Source organism: Ornithorhynchus anatinus, chromosome X2 (genome assembly GCF_004115215.2).
Source record: "Ornithorhynchus anatinus isolate Pmale09 chromosome X2, mOrnAna1.pri.v4, whole genome shotgun sequence".
In the NCBI taxonomy this organism is placed as follows: domain Eukaryota; kingdom Metazoa; phylum Chordata; class Mammalia; order Monotremata; family Ornithorhynchidae; genus Ornithorhynchus; species Ornithorhynchus anatinus.
Window position 1 is genome coordinate 9640148 of NC_041750.1, and position 18668 is coordinate 9658815.

The 18668-nt window shown below is 54.1% G+C and overlaps 2 protein-coding genes across 4 annotated transcripts in view; one reads left to right on the forward strand and one right to left on the reverse strand.

The window, feature by feature from the left end:
- Positions 1–10454, reverse strand: part of PRKCSH (protein kinase C substrate 80K-H) — a 23815-nt gene extending 13361 nt beyond the window's left edge. For both annotated transcript variants that reach the window (XM_029052742.1, XM_029052741.1), the window contains exons 1-11: positions 10249–10454; positions 9871–9955; positions 9383–9496; positions 7469–7585; positions 7179–7274; positions 7032–7089; positions 4799–4916; positions 4011–4140; positions 3530–3614; positions 2266–2344; positions 2–88 (exon numbers count right to left, since the gene is read on the reverse strand). In XM_029052742.1, coding sequence (XP_028908575.1) covers positions 2–88; positions 2266–2344; positions 3530–3614; positions 4011–4140; positions 4799–4916; positions 7032–7089; positions 7179–7274; positions 7469–7585; positions 9383–9464 — 852 coding nt within the window. In that variant the 5' untranslated portion in view covers positions 9465–9496; positions 9871–9955; positions 10249–10454. The remainder of the gene's footprint in view (position 1; positions 89–2265; positions 2345–3529; positions 3615–4010; positions 4141–4798; positions 4917–7031; positions 7090–7178; positions 7275–7468; positions 7586–9382; positions 9497–9870; positions 9956–10248) is intronic.
- The window catches only part of ODAD3 (outer dynein arm docking complex subunit 3), an 18263-nt gene continuing 9637 nt past the window's right edge, over positions 10043–18668 (forward strand). The window contains exons 1-3 of one of the 2 annotated variants that reach the window (XM_029052740.2): positions 10043–10230; positions 10740–10907; positions 17657–17778. In XM_029052740.2, coding sequence (XP_028908573.1) covers positions 10188–10230; positions 10740–10907; positions 17657–17778 — 333 coding nt within the window. In that variant the 5' untranslated portion in view covers positions 10043–10187. Of the gene's footprint in view, positions 10231–10429; positions 10545–10739; positions 10908–17656; positions 17779–18668 lie in introns of those variants that run through there. The other variant, XM_029052739.2, reaches the window with a different exon arrangement.

Here is an 18668-nt window from a genome sequence, read left to right on the forward strand (position 1 = left end):
CCTCGGGCCGGTATTTCTTTTTGATGGTGGCCCAGATGCTCTCCTGGAAGCTGACGGGATCCGCCTGCATGGCCTCACCCAGCAGAGCCTGGAAGAGAGCCGGGTCAGGGTCCGCCCCGGCCCAAGCAGAGGCCCACAACAGACCCAGTTTAGGGGAAGGGGGGGGGCAGAACGCCAAAATGGGGCCGGGGGATATAGATCCCACCTGCGGGAGCCATGGTCGAAAGAGGAGGCCGTGGGGCTTTGGAGGGTGGGGCCCGGGAGACTGCAGAGGCCAGCTGGCCCGTCTGTCGGCCTGCCCGCCAGCCAGGAGGCCATGTTCCCCCCCAGGCCATTTCTTTGGATTTAAATCACACGGAAAAAGCAAAGAACTCTAACGAACCGTCCTTCCCGAGGAAACTCCGGCTACACGGAATCCCCGGGGCTCTGGGCAAAAGAGCAGCAGCAACAGGGAGTAGAGGCCTCCGGGGCAAACCCGGCATGATTTGGGCGACCCGGCAGAGAAAGCTGACATCACCACAGTCACGCCCTCGGAGCCCACAGAGACAGGGCAGATTCCGCCCGCCTCACCTAGAGCTCGTGCATTCTGGGGCCCGTGTCGGGTCTGATTCCGGACTCGATCCGCAGGTGCCGGACGGCCGGGAAGGGTCGTGCCTGCGTGACTGCGGATCGTGTGCCTTTTGAAACACAGGTACAAAATGCCACCCATTGGCAGCTGGGGCCGGGGTCCTGCTGGCTCCCCGGATCTGAGCTGAATCCGGGCTGTGTTCGGGCACCCACCCGTGCTCAGTTAGAGATGGAAATCAATCAACCAGTGGTATTTATTGAGCACTTACTGTGTGCAGAGCGCTGAGCTAAGTGCTCGGGAGAGGACACTATAACCAGTTTAGGGGCCGGGTGGGGAGTTGGGGATGGGCAGTGCTTTCCCTACAGCAACACTGCCACCTGCTGGCAACGCTGGGGGCTGCTCTAACCCTGAATCCCAGAAAGGAGGAGCAGCCTCTCATTCAATTGTATTTATTAATAATAATAACAATGATACTGTTGGTATTTGTTAAGCGCTTACTATGTGCAGAGCACTGTTCTAAGCGCTGGGGGGATACAGGGTAATCAGGTTGTCCCACGTGAGGCTCACAGTTCATCCCCATTTTACAGATGAGGGAACTGAGGCACAGAAGTGACTTGCCCACAGTCACACAGCTCACAAGTGGCAGAGCCGGGAGTCGAACCCATGATCTCTGACTCCCAAGCCCTGGCTCTTTCCACTGAGCCACGCTGCTTCTCATAAGGCTTATTAAGGGCTTACTATGTGCAGAACACTGTGATAAGCACTTGGGAGAGTACAAAACAACAGAATTAGCAGACGCATTCCCTGCCCGTAACGAGTTTATAATCTAGATGGGGAGACAGATGTTAATATAAAGAAATGTTTTATAATATACAATTTAAAGACGTACTTAATTACACAGGGCCTCTCCTCAGGGGTCACCGCTCTCTCCTTTTTAGGGCTATCTTTGCTCACGAGCTGCTCCGCACCCATCCACCTCTACTGGCACCTACTAAGCGCTTAAATCCCACAATTATCATCATTATTAGCCGGAGCAAGGCGTGGCCTCAGGAACCAAAGCCTGCGCCATAACCTTTGGACTTGGTTAGGCAGGGTAGTGGAAGCGGGGCCCTGGGTGGCCCCCCTTGGGATTGAGATTCTGGCTCAAAATGGTTTTCTTGGGGGTGGGTCCAGGCCTCGCTTTCCTGAACCCCAGCCCCAACTCATCAGAACCACCTCGTGCCAGCTCTGTATCGGCTGGGCAATTGAGAAGGATCAAGTCTGAGGCCTCAAGGAGGAAGTCCACGGGCTCTGAATTTATTTCTCATTTGGGAGTCGGCGGGATGCCAGGATGGAAGCTTTTCCGTGGCTCTGATCAGAGAGAGGGGGCGGGTCAACGACAGTGCCCTCTCCAAGCGGTAGTCTAGACCCTTGGGGAAGCGAGGGGGTGAAGTGGAAGACGGCCCCCAAGGCAGTTTTACGATTCCTCACCAGTGTGGACCCCCTCACTGGGAGGGAGCTGAGTCTAAGGGTTAAGTCACGGAACTGGGAGATTGGGTGCCTGGGTTCTGGGCCCACGTCGGCTTCTGGCTCAGCCTCCGGCCCAGGTTTTCCTCTGTGTGTCTCGGATTATGCACCTCCCTGCCCACCCTGCCAACTCTGGAGAGCCAGGGTGACCTTCGGGATCCCGGGATGGAGACAAGGAGGTCGGTCATTACCTGGGCTTCTGCCTCGGTCAGAGTTCCGTCGTCATCTGGGTCCAGTTCGGGATGGGTTTGCAGCTCAGTCACTGAAATCCTAGACCCAAGTGGGAGAGTGCATATATGTGTGTGTGTGGTGGTGGTTGGGGGGTGAGGTGGGGGGGGGGGGGAGCGGGGTGCACGCACAGACCCACAGTCTGATGAGAAGCCACAGCTCCAGAGCTGCAGGGAAGTGCCGTGCGGCAGGTAGGACTAACCGGCTTCAGGTCAAGCCAGCGGCTCTCAGGTACTTTCCCCACGTGAGCTCTGACAACAGAACCCGTATGGGAATTTGAATTTCTTCCCCCAACCTTGAGATGGTCCAGAGGTGAAATGGAGGAGGAGGGGAAGGCAGTACACCACCTCCACGCTGCAGCGGCCGTTCAGAGCCCACAGCGGTCCCTGCCTCTCCTAGCCACAGGGAGGGTGCCTGTATTTTAATTCTTAAGAAAGAGTATGGGAAATGGCCAGTCCTCTTGGGGGCTGGCTCCGCCCAGGTGAAGCCATTTTAGCTTCACCCCCACGGCTCTGTGGACAGCCACAGCCACGATCAGAGAAGCGCCATGGCCTAGTGAAAGGAGTGTAGGCCTGGGAGTCAGAGGACCTGGGTTCTCAACCCGGCTCTGTCCCTTGCCTGCTGTGTGACCTTGGGCAAATTGATTCACTGGGCCTCCATTTCCTCATCTGTAAAATGGCGATTAAATCCCACTCCCCCGGACTTAAACTGTGAGCCCCATGTGGACTGAGGCTACATCCAACCTGATGAGCTTGTATCTGTCTCAGTGCTTAGTACAGTGCTTGGCACAAAGTAAGCACCTAACAAGTACCATAATGATTTTTTATTATTATTAAGAAAAGCACTGAACATGGTGGCTGAGAACTGGAGACAAAAGATCAGTCCCTTCCCACCAGACCAAATGGGTCAGCCAAATGGCCTTCCTGTGTCTCAGGTAGAAGGAGAAGCTGTAGTCTCTCTCTCCCTCCTTCCCTAGAAGGGGTGTGGGTGGAGGGGGTGCTGGAGCCCCTGCTGAAAAAGGAGCTGTTGTCCCAACCCTGGGCCACATTCCCCACTGGGGGCTGCAAAGCCCGTTGGGCCCCGGGAGGGATACGCCATTGGCAACTTCCTTCCAGGTCCATCCCTCCAGGCCCCCCACGGGAGCCGCATCGGAAGGGTAGGGAGAGGTCCGGGCTCCGTCAGGACAAAGGAGTCCCGGGGCAGAGGAAGGAGACCAACACTACTCACACTCCGTCGGCGTTGTCGTCCAGCTCCTGGAAGGCCTTACTGGCCTGGGCCTGATCGCGGGCGGCCTGGACAGCAGCTTTCTGCTCTGTTTAACATATTCCGGCCAGAGAAGAGGGAGATGATGCTGGGGTTGCCCACTCTTCCTTTCAGCCCTGGCAGCACGTCACACCCACGGGAATGGGGCGGGGGAACGGGGAGAGGCCCGACCACCAGAACGCGCCTGGAACATTTCGTCTCGGCCCTCGGAGTTTGCATGTTGGGTGCTACCGGGGTTCAGACTTCCAGGTCCAGACCAGGAAGTCTGAATTTGTGCTCCAAAAACACAGAACTACTGGAGTTTAGGGAATCTCCACCCCAAGAACCTCAAATGGGCTCCTCGACCATTGGACAACAATCCCACTGGTCCACCCCTGCTGAGTGACCTCCAAACCCTAGGGGTCCCCGAGGAGGGTGCCGGAGAGAAGGCAAGGAGAGTTTTTACCTTCCCACAGCTTCAGGTGGGTTTCCTTGGCTTCTTTCTCAGGCTTCTCCGCTTCTTCCTTCAGTGACTTGAGCCTCTCCACTTGATCCTCCAGCGACTTCTTCCCATCTTGCAACTCGACGAGCTTTTTCTGTGCGGAGGGAAAGGAAGTACAAAGCAGAAGGGCCATCAATCATTAGGGTGGCCGGGCCTGAGGCGGGAGGAAAGATCCTGAACTTTGGTTGGTCAGGGAGAGGGTCTTTCCTGTCATAGGTCCAAACTGCCCACCTAGAGTGATTCGCCCGCTCAGAGTTTCCACCCCGGGTGCTGAGCACCCGGTAACAGAAAGCACAGTGTGCAGCACGGGATCCAACAATGTTTGTCTTGGCACCCGGCATCCCTCCTTGTGTTGACTGGACAGAGGTGGTAGAGGGCAGCAGCCTGGCTGCCAACCAGATGCCCCATAGCCCGTCTCCACCGTCCCCTCATCTGACAATTTTGGGGAGCATCATCGGATCTACTTGGGTGGCTTCTGGGACCAAGCCACCCCAAGAGTCAGGGAGGAAGCCACATTTACGACAACCCCATCCTTCCGCGGGAAGTTCCGGATTTCGGAAAGGGAGCCGTTATGCCCCGGGGCACACCCTTTGCCAAGTCTGACGTGGAGAGGAGGGGTAACCTGACGCTCCTTGTCCTTTGCCCTCTAGAAGCATCACTTCGGGAAGCCTCCTGACCACGTGGTAATACTTCATGAGGCTGTTTTTTTACCCAGGAGGGTGAGGTGCATGGGGATGGGGAAAGAACCATACCTGTTTCTCTTCCTTGCCCTTGCTTGCTTCTTCGATGAGGATTTTCTTAAGCCGGAATCCTTCCCGGGCTAACTCGGCCATCTGCTGCAGGGCTTCCCTCTCTTTCCGGCCCATCTCCCTGTATACGAGAGGACACGCCCCGCCAGGTGTGTGAGGGTGATCGACCCAGTAAGGTTCAGCCCCTCTCCAGAGGACAGAAGGACCCCAGGCTGGCTCGGGGACCAATCAGGATCGGGTCCGCTCCAAATCGCCGGCGGCAACTCCGCGAGGTGGAGTGTGACCATCACCCCCGGGGGCTTGCCACCACAGAGGTGGGCACCGTTTGGGCTTCACCCCCACGGCTCTGTGGGCAGCCGCAGCTAGCCCGGCCCACCCCTCTAGGCTAGAAAGGGGCCGCCAGAGTTGAGGTGTCCCGCTTCCGCCCCTTGCCCTCTGACGGCAAGGGCGAGACCTCGGTCGGGCCCCGACACCTGCAGAGTTCCTGCTGGCCTCATGAGGCTGCGGGGCCAAGTGGGAGGCACACGTGACCAAGAGTCAGCAGACCAGGTTTCTCTGCTGGCGCTGCCACTTGCCGGCCGGGTGAGCCGTGGGTGAGTCACTCAACTCCTCTGGCCCTCGGTTCCCTCATCTGCAAAATCTGTTTTCCCTTCCTCTCTCCCTCCCTGATTGGGTCCAATCTGATTAGCTCGTCTCTGCCTCAGTGCTTAGGGCAGTGTTGGCACAGCAAACTCCTCCCCTAGACCGTAAGCTCCTCGAGGGCTGGGATCGGATCTACTGACTATATTGCATTCTACTCTCCTAAGTGCTTAGTATGGTGCCTCTGCACACAGTATGTGCTCAATAAATACTACTGCTTGATTAATTAATGTCATCAATATCATCACTGTGAGCTGTGGGAGCAGGGCAGAGACTATTACCCTCTGACACAGCGTGGCTTAGTGGAAAGAGCTCGGGCTTGGGAGTCACAGGTCGTGAGTTCTAATCCCAGCTCCGCCACTTATCAGCTCTGTGACTTTGGGCAAGTCACTTAACTTCTCTGGGCCTCAGTTACCTCATCTGTAAAATGGGGATCAAGTCTGTGAGCCCCACGTGGGACAACCTATCTTGTATCTATCCCAGTGCTTAAAAAAGTGCTTGGCACATACTAAGTGCTCAATAAATACCAGTGAATGAATGAGAAGCCACTAGAAAGGCTGTTTAAGCCCCTCGGTGTCAGGGGCTCCCTGTACCCGGCTCCTGGCCTTGTGGCCACCTGCCTGGTGTTGCAATTTGAATAACAGCTCTGGAAAACCCAACCCCAAAACGCTGCCGGCTGGCTCAGAAGTCGGGCTCCCGGGACAGGGCTGAGAGGAACCTCTGGTCTGGCCCCATAGCCCGGGAAGGGTGGAAGGAGCTTCGGGAGCAGAGGGTAGCTTCCTTACGTGACGGGGTGCCTACTGTGGGCAGAGCACAGTAATTGGGCCTCAGGGGGGTACGATAAGACTTAAGATACAGACACTGCTTTCACCAGCCTTCTTACCTTCTCTCTCTCCTCCCCTTTTTTCTACTCCACCTCAGGACTCTGTCCCAATGTCAGGCCATGCTCAAAATGCAGAGGTGGCACTCCAAACCCTGCACAGGGCTCCAGAGACCCTCCTCCTTCTCCACTCTCAGAGAGAGGAGATAGAGGAGGGTATGGGTGACATGTTCCTGCACTTGCCCCCATGAGATTAGGCTCATGGTCTCCTCCTGTGTCATTCCCGACATCCTCTTCTACCAACACCAATCTCTAGATCTGGAATTCGCCCCCTGGGACCGCCCAAGAATCTTAAAACTTTTTGGGAGCGGGGAGGGGAGAGATGTACTACACTTTGGGATGGGGGGGTTTCTAGGTTTCAAAATCCACTCCGCTGAGTGGTTAAAGCCCACTGCTCGTTCCCCACCTCTCCCCCACAGCGACCCCGACTGCAGAATTACAGGCAAGGGGCTGTCACAGCCCAGCATGCCTTGAGGAAGGAAACAGCTTTAGAAGGGAAGTTCCCAGAAGGAAGGGCAGATAGCTGTCCGGTGGGCTGCTCTCCACAGGCACCACAGTCTGAAGCAGAACCAGACCTTCACCCAGAGAAAGAATCTCTCCTTCCTCAGCGGCTTAAGGCTCTCTGAGCTTTTGAGGGGAAAAGCCACTAAGAGTAACTTAAAGGAAGAGCCTTGGAGAGAGGGCAGGAGCTGGGGCAGAGTCAACCATCTCTCTTACTTGCAGGTATTCTGGCAGACGATGCCACTGTTGTATTCATCGGTGGCGTCGCAGCAGTCTGAAAGCAGAGAGGAGTGTGCCCGTCAGCACCGTCCCTACCCTCAGGTGAGGAGCAGCGCCCACCCGAGACCCCGAGGGGTTCCTTACCACAGACGCCATCATTGACCCGGGATGAGGGGATGTACTGGGGCTTGTAGCCTGCGTTGGTGCAGTGAAACCGTCCCTCTGGGCAGGCTGCTGTCCCTGGATGGGGAAACAGGAGGAGGGAAAGAGAATGGGTTACCTTTGGGCACAAGATATCCCAGCAGCAATAGGGTATTGGGTCATTCACTCTGGGAAAAAAAGAAGATATCTTTGTCTCTCCCTCTCCTCCCACCACCCAAAAAATCAGGACCTAGACCACACACCCCTGGTCCTCCCCAGACCCTCACACCCACCAGGTTCGTCTGAGCCATCCCTGCAGTCACAGTAGTCATCGTTGACTTGGTCAAAGGTGATGGTAGAAGACCCATCCAGGCAGGTGAAGGGCTTAGATTCATCGTAGAAGTGCTGATCTGTGGAGGCAAAGGAGGGAGGGGAGAGTTTGAGAGAAGAACCCAATAAGGTCACCCCATTTCCTCATAAGCAGACATGACAGCTCCAGGACCCTAACTTCTCCCTCCCCTGCCTGGTGTTTTTGTAATCAGATCTTCATACCTCCTCTGCACCAGTTAAGCGCTTGGGTTTTCTCCCTCATCCCACAGCATTTACATGCTTATCTTGAGACTCTATTACTACTTAATCTCTGGATTTTATATCAGTCTCCCTGCTAGACTCTAAGTTCCTTGAGGTCAGCGATCGGATCTCTGTGGTACTCTCATGTGCGTCATACAGTGATCTGCACACTGTAAGCACTAACGAAATACCACAGATTAATGGACTGGCAATGAAGTGGCACTTGACATCTCGAGGGCTTATTTCTCCAAATACAGAGCAAGGCAGCTCCAAGACTTTCCTGATATATACCACCATTATCATTCAAGTGCGCATTACGTGCCAAGCACTGGGCTAAGCGCTGGGGTTGATACAATATGTGCAGATTGGACACAATCTGTCCCACATGGGGCTCGGGGTTTAAAAGGGACTGTAATAATAATAATAATAATATTGGTATTTGTTAAGCGCTTACTATGTGCAGAGCACTGTTCTAAGCGCTGGGGTAGACACAGGGGAATCAGGTTGTCCCACGTGGGGCTCCCAGTCTTAATCCCCATTTTACAGATGAGGGAACTGAGGCACAGAGAAGTGAAGTGACTTGCCCACTGTAGTGAACCCCCATTTTACAGATGAGGAAACCAAGGCACAGAGAAGTCACTTAACTTCTCTGTGCTTCCGTTACCTAATCTGTAATAAGGGGATTAAGACTGTGAGCCCCATGTGGGATGTGGACTGTGTCCACCCTGATTATCCTATATCTCCCCCCAGTGCTTAGTACAGTGCCTGGCACACAGTAAGCGCCTAAAAAATACCATTAAAAAAAAATCTAACAATCCTATTTTTGTGTGCTTACTGGGTGCAGAGCACTGTACTAAGCACTGAGGGAGACAACAGTATAACAGAGTCAGTATACATGTTCCCTGCTCACAGTGAGTTTAGTCTATTAGGTAAGTGGCAGAGGCAGGATTAGAGAAGCAGCGTAGCCCAGTGGAAAGAGTGCGGGCCTGAGAGTCAAAAGACCCGGGTTATCATCCCGGCTCTGCGGCGATCATGGGCGAGTCACTTCACCTCTCCGGACCTCGGTTTCCTCATCTGTAATATGGGGATTCGGTACCGTCCTCCCTCTTGGACCGTGAGCACGATGTGGGACAGGCTATCTGCCCGACCTGATTACCCGGTAACTATCCCAGTGCTTAGTACAGAGCTCGGCACATAGTGAGCACTTCATTAACAGTAATAATAATAATAATAGTAATGTTGGTATTTGTTAAGCGCTTACTATATGCAGAGCACTGTTCTAAGCACTGGGGTGGATACAGGGTAATCGGGTTGTCTCTCGTGAGGCTCACAGTTAATCCCCATTTTCCAGATGAGGTAACTGAGGCACAGAGAAGTTAAGTGACTTGCCCACAGTCACACAGCTGACAAGCGGCAGAGCCAGGATTCGAACTCATGACCTCTGACTCCCAAGCCCTGGCTCTTTCCACAGAGCCACGCTGCTTCAATACTTGTCACTACTATCCGAACATTGGTCCTCTGACTCCCCGATCCGTGCTCTTTCCTGTCCTGTCCAACCTTCCCAGGCCTGTGTGGGCTCCCGAGCAAGTTTCCTCCATTCGGCCTCGCCGGGCCCGAAAGGCCTCCGTGGGACTCACGGGTGAGGGAGACTCCCCGAGGCCTCTTGACCTCAACGGCAGCCGTGGCACTCAGGGCTCCCAGCAGTAACAAGAAGATCATGTCTGATCGGCTCAGTCCGGCAGCAGTAGTATCTACAGTAGCCACGAAAAAAGAGGAGAGAGGGGGGAAAAAAAAGGGGGGGGGCGGACCCCCCAAGAGTGGGCGCCCGCACCTTCCCTCACGTCGGATGATTTTTGCCCATCTCCTAGGCAATAAACTGGGGCCATCACCCTCCTCCCGGCCGATCGGGTGCGGGCGTGAAGGCTATGCGCTTAGTTGAGAAGTAAGTCTTGAGGAAAGATTTCAATCTTTCCTCCTGGTCGGGATCCCGCGCTGTGCTCCCAACTCAGCCGCACGCGGGAACTGGATGGACCTTTCCCGCTGGGAATGGGGAGTGAGGGGGGGGGTGGGGGGAGGGGGAGGAGTGAATGAGCCTCGTTCCCTTCGCCCCCCCTCCCCGACGCACCTAAAGGCGACCAGGAGACGGGGCCAAAGGTCACCCTCAGCCCCTCCGCTCGGGCTCCCGACGGCCGTTCGCGATCCGCCCGGACCTGGAAGCGGAAGGGAGGATGGCCCGGTGCACCCCATTTCCGTCAGTCAACCGCCGGAAGCCCAGAACGGCGGGGGGGCGGCGGGGGGGCTGCGCCGCCATTTTGAAAGCGGCTGACGAGCGTTTCCCCCAACGGACATCTTGGCTCCTTTAGGGCCGGAGCCTCAGAGTCTGTCGGTTAATGGTGGCGGAGGCTCGCCATCTTAGGAGTGGCGGAAAACTCCGGCCGAAAGATGTTTATGAACGAAGAAACTTCGAAAAAATCCCCCACAGACAGTAAGGACGAAAGGTCACCTCTCCAAAAGGGCCGCGGGACCGTTTGATTGAGTGGGGAGCCGCCCGCTGTTCTCCTCCTCCCTTTCGAAAGGCCCGGGAACGGGGCTTTGGGTCCCTTTTCCCTTCTTCCTCTCCAGCCCAGCCTATGACAAGGGCTCGTTGGCTAACGTGACTCGTTTCCCCAGGAGCGGAGGCGGTTGCCTGGCAACGGGAAATGCTAACAGCCTCCGCCTTCGTTCAAGGAGGTGGGAGTGAAGCTAGGGAGGAGAGGAAGAAGAGTCCCGTTCCCACCGGAGTTCCGGCCACTAGAACCAGTGTGGATCTGCCTATGACCCCAGGATCCTTCCCCTCCTAACGTTTTTCACCTCCCCATTCACATTCTCCCTCAGCTCCAAGTCTTATTCCCCACTCCATCGAGATGCTCTCATTCCGCCCCTCCTAACGGTTTTTTTTTCTCCCCCTTCCCCGTTCACCTTCAACTCCAAATCTCATCCCCTTCTCCTTTCTAGATACTCTCAGCCCTAGCCGAATCTCCTGTCTCCCAGATCAGGAGGGTCTCATGGCAGCCCGTGGCGGCTCGGGGGTCGCCAGCACTTCAGAGCCCGTGAAAGTTTCAAAAGTGAAGTCTTCCTTTCGCGAACAAATCGCTGAATTGCAGAGGAAGATCCAACTTCTGGGTAAGTCAGCCAGAGTCGAAAGCTGTAGGAAGAAGGATGACGATGAGGGCGAACAGAGCTCAGAGATCTCAGATCCTCTGTGGACGTGGAAACCATCTAGTCATCCTCCTCGTAAAAATCCCAAAGACTGTTATTAAATCACCTCTTAGCCACCAGATCACCTAACTCTAGAAGGGGACGGGGAGAAATAAGGAAATGTAGACATGGGGAGAATTAATTTTTTTTTATTGAGGCTTCAGAAGGCGAAGTGAAGAAGCATTCACACACCCACAAAAACAGTGCACACTCACACATTCTCACCCTTACACACACGCACTCTGTTTCTTAGGTGCTTCCACACTCCACCAGAGTGAAGTGGAGAGTTGGTAATTATCGGGTTAATTTCTCCAGGTTGACAGCCAAACTGGAAATATATGACCTCAAAGTGGATATTTTGGCTTGAATTTGACAGTTGGGGGGCAAAACACGGTTCCAGCTGGGCATTTGGGCCTGCCTCACCCCCTGCCCCACAAATACACACACACACACGTTCTACGATAGGCAGTGTGATCCTTTAAAAATAGACTCCACCTGCTGCTTAATATATGTGCAGTTCAATCCAACAAAAGTGGGGTTTGTAAATAGATTTTGTGGCACTTTTCATCACAGTTTGACTTTGGGAATAGCAGGTTGGGAGGTGAAGCTGCAGTTTCAGCTTACCGACTCCCTTGTGTCTCCCTCCTTACTGGCTGGGGATCTGCCCATTTGACAGCTGATGTTCAGGTGATGGGGGATAGACAGAATGGTGGATGTGTCTGCTTGGGAAAAACATATTCTTTGAAAATAATTTTCAGTAGAAAAATTGGGTTTGGGCCTGAATCTGCCTGGAGCATGCTTGATGGTAAGTACCTATCTGAGGAGCCTGGGCAAAGGAGACCAGCTAGTCAACACATCTCCTTTTCAGCCATTTCCATCCCATCCAGGGGACCTCGGGACAGCCTCCAGACTCTGGGCCAGTTGGTGATAATAATAATGATGCTGAAGGTATTTGTTAAGTGCTTATCATGTGCCAAGCACTGTTCTAAGCACTGGGGGAGATACAAGGTAATCAGGTTGTCCCACGAGGGGCTCACAGTCTTAATCCCCATTTTACAGATCAGGTAACTGAGGCACAGAAAAGTGAAATGACTTGCCCAAAGTCACACAGCTGACAAGTGGCGGAGCTGAGATTAGAACCCACGACCTCTGACTCCCAAGCCTATGCTCTGTCTACTGAGTCACAGCTGCTTGTTTGGTGATGGAATAAGGGGGGAATGTTCTGAGCTGCCGGTAATCCTGGGCAGCAGCAGCTCCTTCAGAGAGACTGCCAGTCAGCCAGCAGGCACGTGTGAAGAAGGAAATTCAAATCCCCAAACTGCCTAACTCTGTCCTCTGAGTTTTTTTCAACCTTCCCATGCTGAATTCTCACAAAAAGAAGGAAGAGCCAGTTCCCCTAGTCTTTACTTGGATAACAAGTCATATCGAGTTAGCATTGTTAGGAGAAAGGTAGGTTCTGTTTGCATGCCATTAGGGTTGCCCTGCTCAGACATTACCTATGTCTGAAGAGGTTGGAGAGAGGGGGAGGATGAGTGTAGTCAACTGCCGTTTCCAGTCTCAGGTCCTGGGGGACTGCAGCTTCTAAAGTTGTGAAGGCAGGCCCCTTGGGGGGTGGGGTAGGATGGAGGGAGAGAGGAGGGGAAGTTCCACAGGCTTCAAGGCCTTTGCAGGCTCAGCTGCAGTGTCAAGGGAGAGAGCAGGGTTTCAGCAGCTTGCAGGCCCAAAGGGGAGGGAGAGGCCAAGTCCTGGCTGCCCCCCGGGTGGCGGAGGAGGGAGGAAAGGTGACATTCAGCCTTAGCCGGCTTCGAGGCCTCTGCAGGCCTTGGTTCCCTGGTCAATAGTCCAGGCAGTTTGTGGGTCCAGTGATGAATGGGTGGAGAGAGGTTCCAGCCCCTGTCCTGAGTGGGACTTCTGGTCTTGGGGTCTCTCCCCCACCCCCTCACTTCTGGTAAGCTAGGCGCAGGCCATGTGTTTGGTCGGGAAGGGCCCCAGCGTGCAGCCGTTCTCATAAAGGTTGGTGTAGGGACCATCAGAGGAGCTCCCAGAGCTGGAGTCGGAAGAGATGTCCAAGTCTGAGACCCCGAGGTACAGGTACTTGAGCTCAGCCGGAACCGGAGAAGGTGGGTGTGTGTTAGTGTCTAAGACTGTGAATGTTTTGTACACTAGCAAGTGAGATGATTTTCGACGGAATTTTCCAGGGGACGTTTCCTTTTTAGCCACATTCATATATGGGATAAACCCGGTTGCCAGGGTCATCCCACATTGGTGGTGACTGGACTGAATAGACCTGGCTCTCTGTTAGGGAGACAAATGGCACTGGTCCCACCTCTGAGCCAATCACAGGGACCCTGACATCAGCATGTTTTCCTGGTTGACCATGAGCATCACAAAATTTCCCCAACCTCCCCTAACCAGGGCCAGTTTACAGCCCAGAAGCGCCCTGGCTTCCTGCTCTTTCCAACCTAAAAATAGCCCTGGCCGCACCGAAAGGGCACATGAAGTTTTGGAGTGTAGGAGACAACTTTGGCTTGAGAGTCCTGCCCCATAGAGAACAGACAACCCCCTCTCCCTGCCCTGCCCCCAAACATGCACATACACACAATCTGCACCCCCCCACCCCCCCCATGGATCCTTCCTTCCTGAGCACTCCAAGGTGATTTTGAGCAGTGGCCTTGGTGGAAGTGAGGTAGGAAATTGCGGAGGACCCCTCAGATGGCCAAAATGAAACCCCTCAAGGGCCACAAGGAGCCCTTCACAGGAGATGGCCTTGGGCAACTGGTTAAAGTGGGCCAACTCCTATGTCTGGCCTTCCTTTCTACTGTTGGCCAAGGGATCTCGGTGCCCTGGTCAGAGTCCAGGCAGGTGGGCAGCTGGGTGGGGAAGGAAGGCAAGAACAGAGCCACCAGCTTCAGGCATCAGTCGCCTATCAGGCAAACTCCCTGGCTAAATTGTGACCAAAGATCTCACCAAACCAACCTCTCATCACTGCAGTGAAAATAGTAGCCATCCTATTTATGGAGGATCACTGAATGCAATACACTGTCCTAAGCTCAAGCATAAGACATGTTCCCTGTCCACAAGGAACTTACACGCTCATGAGAAGACAGACATAGAAATAATCACAAGCAGTGGAATCAGGATATATAAAATAGAATGTCCATTTGAATATACAAAAGGACACAAGTAGTGAGGATGGGACTAAATAAATGAACACATGTAAGAGATGGCCAAAAGATGATAAGATGTGGGGTGCTGATAGTTGGGGAAGGCTTGTTGGAGGATGTGGGATTTTAGAAGGGGTGTGAAAGTGAAGAGGGGAGGGAGTTTCTGATCTTGGGGACAGCGTGAGCAAGAGGTCAGAGGAGACGAGAGCGGGATCCAGCAGGAGGAGCGAAGAGCGTGAGCAGGAGAGTAGGGGGATGAGGAGAGTCAATAAGTACGATGGTGCTCACTGGTGGAGAGTCTTAAAGGTAAGGACTCTTCTCTGATGCAGGAGGAGTTGGGCAACCATTGGAGGCTCTTATGGAGAGGGGAGAGATGAACTGAGCAACGTTTCAGGAAGGTGATTCAGGCAGCAGCATGGAGTGTGGGCTGAAATGGGGGGAGAGGCTGAAATGGAGGCCAGTGGGGAGGCTGATGCAGTAGTCCAGTTGGATTATGATAAGTGGTTGAACCAGGGTAGTGGCTGCATGGGTAGAGAGGAAGGGCCAGAGCCTCAAAGCATTTTTGTAGAATAATGGGCAAGTTTTAGCAATAGGATAGAAGAGCAGAATGTCAGGGAGGAATCAAAGAGGGGAGCTGAAGGCAAGTGAGTGGATGAGTTCCCCAAGGAAGTGAATGTAGAAGGAAAAGAGCAAGGAACTCAGCACAGAGCCTTGTGGGACAGGGAAAGAATGAGAGGTGGAAGAAGAGCCAGCAGAGGAAACAGGAGGAGTGGCTGGAGAGGAAGGAGGAGAAGCAGGAGAGGACTGAGTCAGCAAAACCAAGATCTGATAGCATTCAGAGGAAAAGGGAGCGGTTTACAGTGTGAAAGGCAGCCGGGAGGTCATGGAGAACTAGGACAGAATAGAATCTATTGGCTCTAACTATGAGCAGTCATTGGTGACCTTGGAGAGTGGTGCCTTGGTGGTGTGATGGAGGTGAAATCCTTACTCTAGTGGGGGAAAAAGAGAGTTGGATGGAGAGAAGGGGAAGGCAGCTGGTGGAGACAACTCCTTCAAGGAGTTTGGACAAGAAAGGGAGGAGAGGGAGGTTGGGACAATAGGCTGAGGGATCCAGAGAGGGCTGATTTAGTATGGGGAAAGTTACTAAACTTACTAATGCATTTGAAGGCTACCAATTCTACTGTACCGAACTCTCCCAAGCACTTAAATGAGCGTAGGAAGGAGTGAAAGCCATCAAAGTTAGTCATAAATCGAGGGAGGGACCAGCAGGGTGAAAAATGACAGTCACCTGAAGCTGCAGAGGGTGGTAAAGATGGACAGGGTGAGATTCAAATGAAGAGAAGGTGAGAGAGGGAATGGGTGAGGTGGAGGGGCTGGGGCAAGGAACAGGCTGACCGCTCCCCTTTTTTCCATGAAAGGGAGAGTGGGAGAAGGTGAACCTCCTCCCCCCCTCCCTCCAGGGATGAGAGGGGAGTTGACGGTGACAGCGAGGAGAAGAGGACTGAGTGGGCCAGGAACAGGTTAAGATGGACTGGAGAGTTAGCCTAGGGGGGTTCCGCAGGCCCCAGTGGACTAGAATCTTGGAAGAGCAGAGGCAGGGGGTGCAACGCATGTGACTGGGATGAGGTGATGAGTGGCCTTCTTGGGAGTTGGCGATCTGGGGGCGATGCAGATGAGAGGAGGGAGAGGATGTGGGAAGAGGGGGACACCTGGGACCAGTATGGGGAATGGCGGGGTTGAGGGTGGGAAGAGATCGTTCTGGTTATTAAACCACAGATGGTATCTGCTCCATTTGTCTGGTACAGGCCCCATATCACTCTCACTCCCACACGCATTTCCTTCACCAGCCCTGCAGATGGATTCCACAAATCCAGTGGCCCACAAAATGTCCTGCTGCCCTGGTTGGGGAATGAAGAATTTTTGCCTTATGCCTGAGGCCCTAACTTTGAGCTTCCTACATCCTGCCCTGTGCACCCCTTTCCCCCTGGGTGTTTGCCCAAGCTGTTAGCCAGGAAATCCTGGCTCCCCCACCATCTGGGGGGGGAATGGTGGGCAAGAGGGGGCATTCTTTTTGCTCCCTGACGCTCAGGCTGCCCTAGGGCCTCAGCCCAGGACTGCATGGGCCAATGGTACTATCCCGCCCCCATTTTGGAGAATCCTGCATGAAAGAGGCCTTACACAGGCCTGTCTGGCTCTGGGATCTCCCCCAGTCCTTCCTCCTTCCCCCTCTGTTCTCCTAATAACAATAATAATAATAATAAAAAAGGTGATATGTTAAGTGCTAAGCTCTGGGGCAGATATAATCAAATGCAGTCCTTATCCCACATGGGGCTCCCAACCTGAGGAGGAGGGAGAACAGATATTTAATCCTCATTTTACAGATGAGGAAACTGAGGCACAGCCAAGTGAAATGACTTGCTCATGACCACACAACAGGCAGGTGGCAGAGCCAGGATTCGAATCTGAGTCTCCTGCCTCCCAGTCCTCTGCTCTTTCCATTCTAGGCCACAGAGCTTCATGGTGACTATCAAGTGGCCAGTTGGCAGTGGTCTGGCAAGGGATTGTTCTGGGGGGCCGGCGGGGCCCACAATCCAGGAGGAGAAATTCTCTCTCTCACTCCCACTGCTGCCCACTGCTTCCCACCCATTCCCACCCTCTCATCACACCCATCCATTCGTTTCCACAGATATGAGGATATAAGTGTGGCCTAGTAGATAAAGCACAGGCCTGAGAGCCAGGGGACCTAGGTTCTAATCCCAGCTCTGCCAGCTCCTTGCTATGTGTCGTTGGGCAAGTCCACTTCTCTGAGCCTCAGTTTCCTCATCTGTAAAAGGGGAATTCACTTAGCCTATTCTCCCTTCTTGTTAGGCTGTGAGCACCGTGTGGGACAGGGGTGCTGTCTGACCTGATTAACTTGTATCTACCCCAGCGCCTAGAACAGTGCTTGACACAGAGTTTGCGCTTAAATACTATACTAATAATAGTATTTATGGATACACACCCCTCAGACGCCCCGTGCACGTGGTCACACAATCCTGGATCCGCCACTTGTCTGCTGTGTGACCTTGGGCAAGTCACTTCACTTCTCTGTGCCTCAGTTACCTGATCTGTAAAATGGGGGTTGAGACTATGAGCCCCATGTGGGACAGAGACTGTGTCCAACCCGATTTGCTTGTATCCACCTCGGTGCTTAGTACAGTGCCTAGCACACAGTAAGCACTTAACAAATACCACAATTATTATTATTCTGAATGCATTCTCCCCTCTATCCATGTATTTGCATACCCTGCAACCACCTGACCCATTCTCTTCCATCTCTGCCCTGCCCAAGCCCTGTGCCTGGGTCCTGGCCCTGCCCAAGGTGTCAAGGGTAAGGGCCCCCTGGATGGTGGTCTCTTTGTGTGGGTTTGGGGCCACGCTGGCTGTGAAGGGGTGGCTCCCTCCCTCGAAGCAGTCCTTTCTCCATGTCTGGGCTGCACGCCTTCACCAACTCTTTTGATTGGCCCTCAGAAGAGGACCAGAAGGCCTCCTTGGAAGGCACAGAATGGATGATGGAAAAGAACAAGGAACTGATCGAGTACCTGCACCAGAAGAATAGGAAGATGCGCAAGAAACTAGGGAGCCTGCTCATGGTGAGGACTGGGCCTGGGGCCAGGGGGAGGGGCTGGCCCGAGTGCTAGCACAGCACTGGAAATCATTGCTACGCCCAGTAAGCACTTACAATGTGCCCAGCCCCAAACTGAATCCCCGGCAATCACCAAACCCAGGTTCTTTTCCACGAGGGACTCCCAGTCTAGAGGAATAACCCACAAATCCAAGGAAAACAAGTTCAATGATTCAAATAGCAACAGTCAAAAATCTAACTGCTAAAACAGAAGGTGGAGGGGGCAGTCCTGGCGTGGCCCCTGGCAAACAGTCCTTGGTAACAAACCGCCACAACCTCCCCAGCGTTCTAAAGGTTGGGGATGCGGGCTTCTGCGCCACCTCTACTTTTGGTCTGGGCGAGCGGAACGGTGACTTAGCTCCTGTAGGTTCAGGGGGGAAGGGAGAAACACGCAGGGCATGGGGGCTCAGGACTCTGCCAGGGCCCCACGTGGGATGTGTGCCCGCCTCCCATTCCCCATGCTTCACTGAACCTCTGCGCAGAGAGGACCAAAAGTTCAAACCCCCCTCCTTCTACCCTCCCCCCACTCCAACCCCTCGGCCGGGCCGGTAACCTGATCAAGCGTCCCCCACGGCCGCCTGAGGCTTGGGAGTGGGGGCTGTGTTGCGTTCAGTGGAGCGGCAGGTCCTAATTGGGTCCCACAGAGCCGGGCTGTCTGGTGACATGGCCAGGCTGGGGACCCGTGGGGAGATTCCCAGACAGCCGGTGCCGAGGAATTTGCTCTCCGCTCCTCTGGGAATCTGCTTCCAGCCGAGTTCATGGCCCTGCCAATTCTCTGCATCTTTAAATCATCCTGACGGCCCTGAAACCCTGGTCTGTTTGCCCCCGGCTAGGGCGGAAGTACCAGGGGCAAGGGCT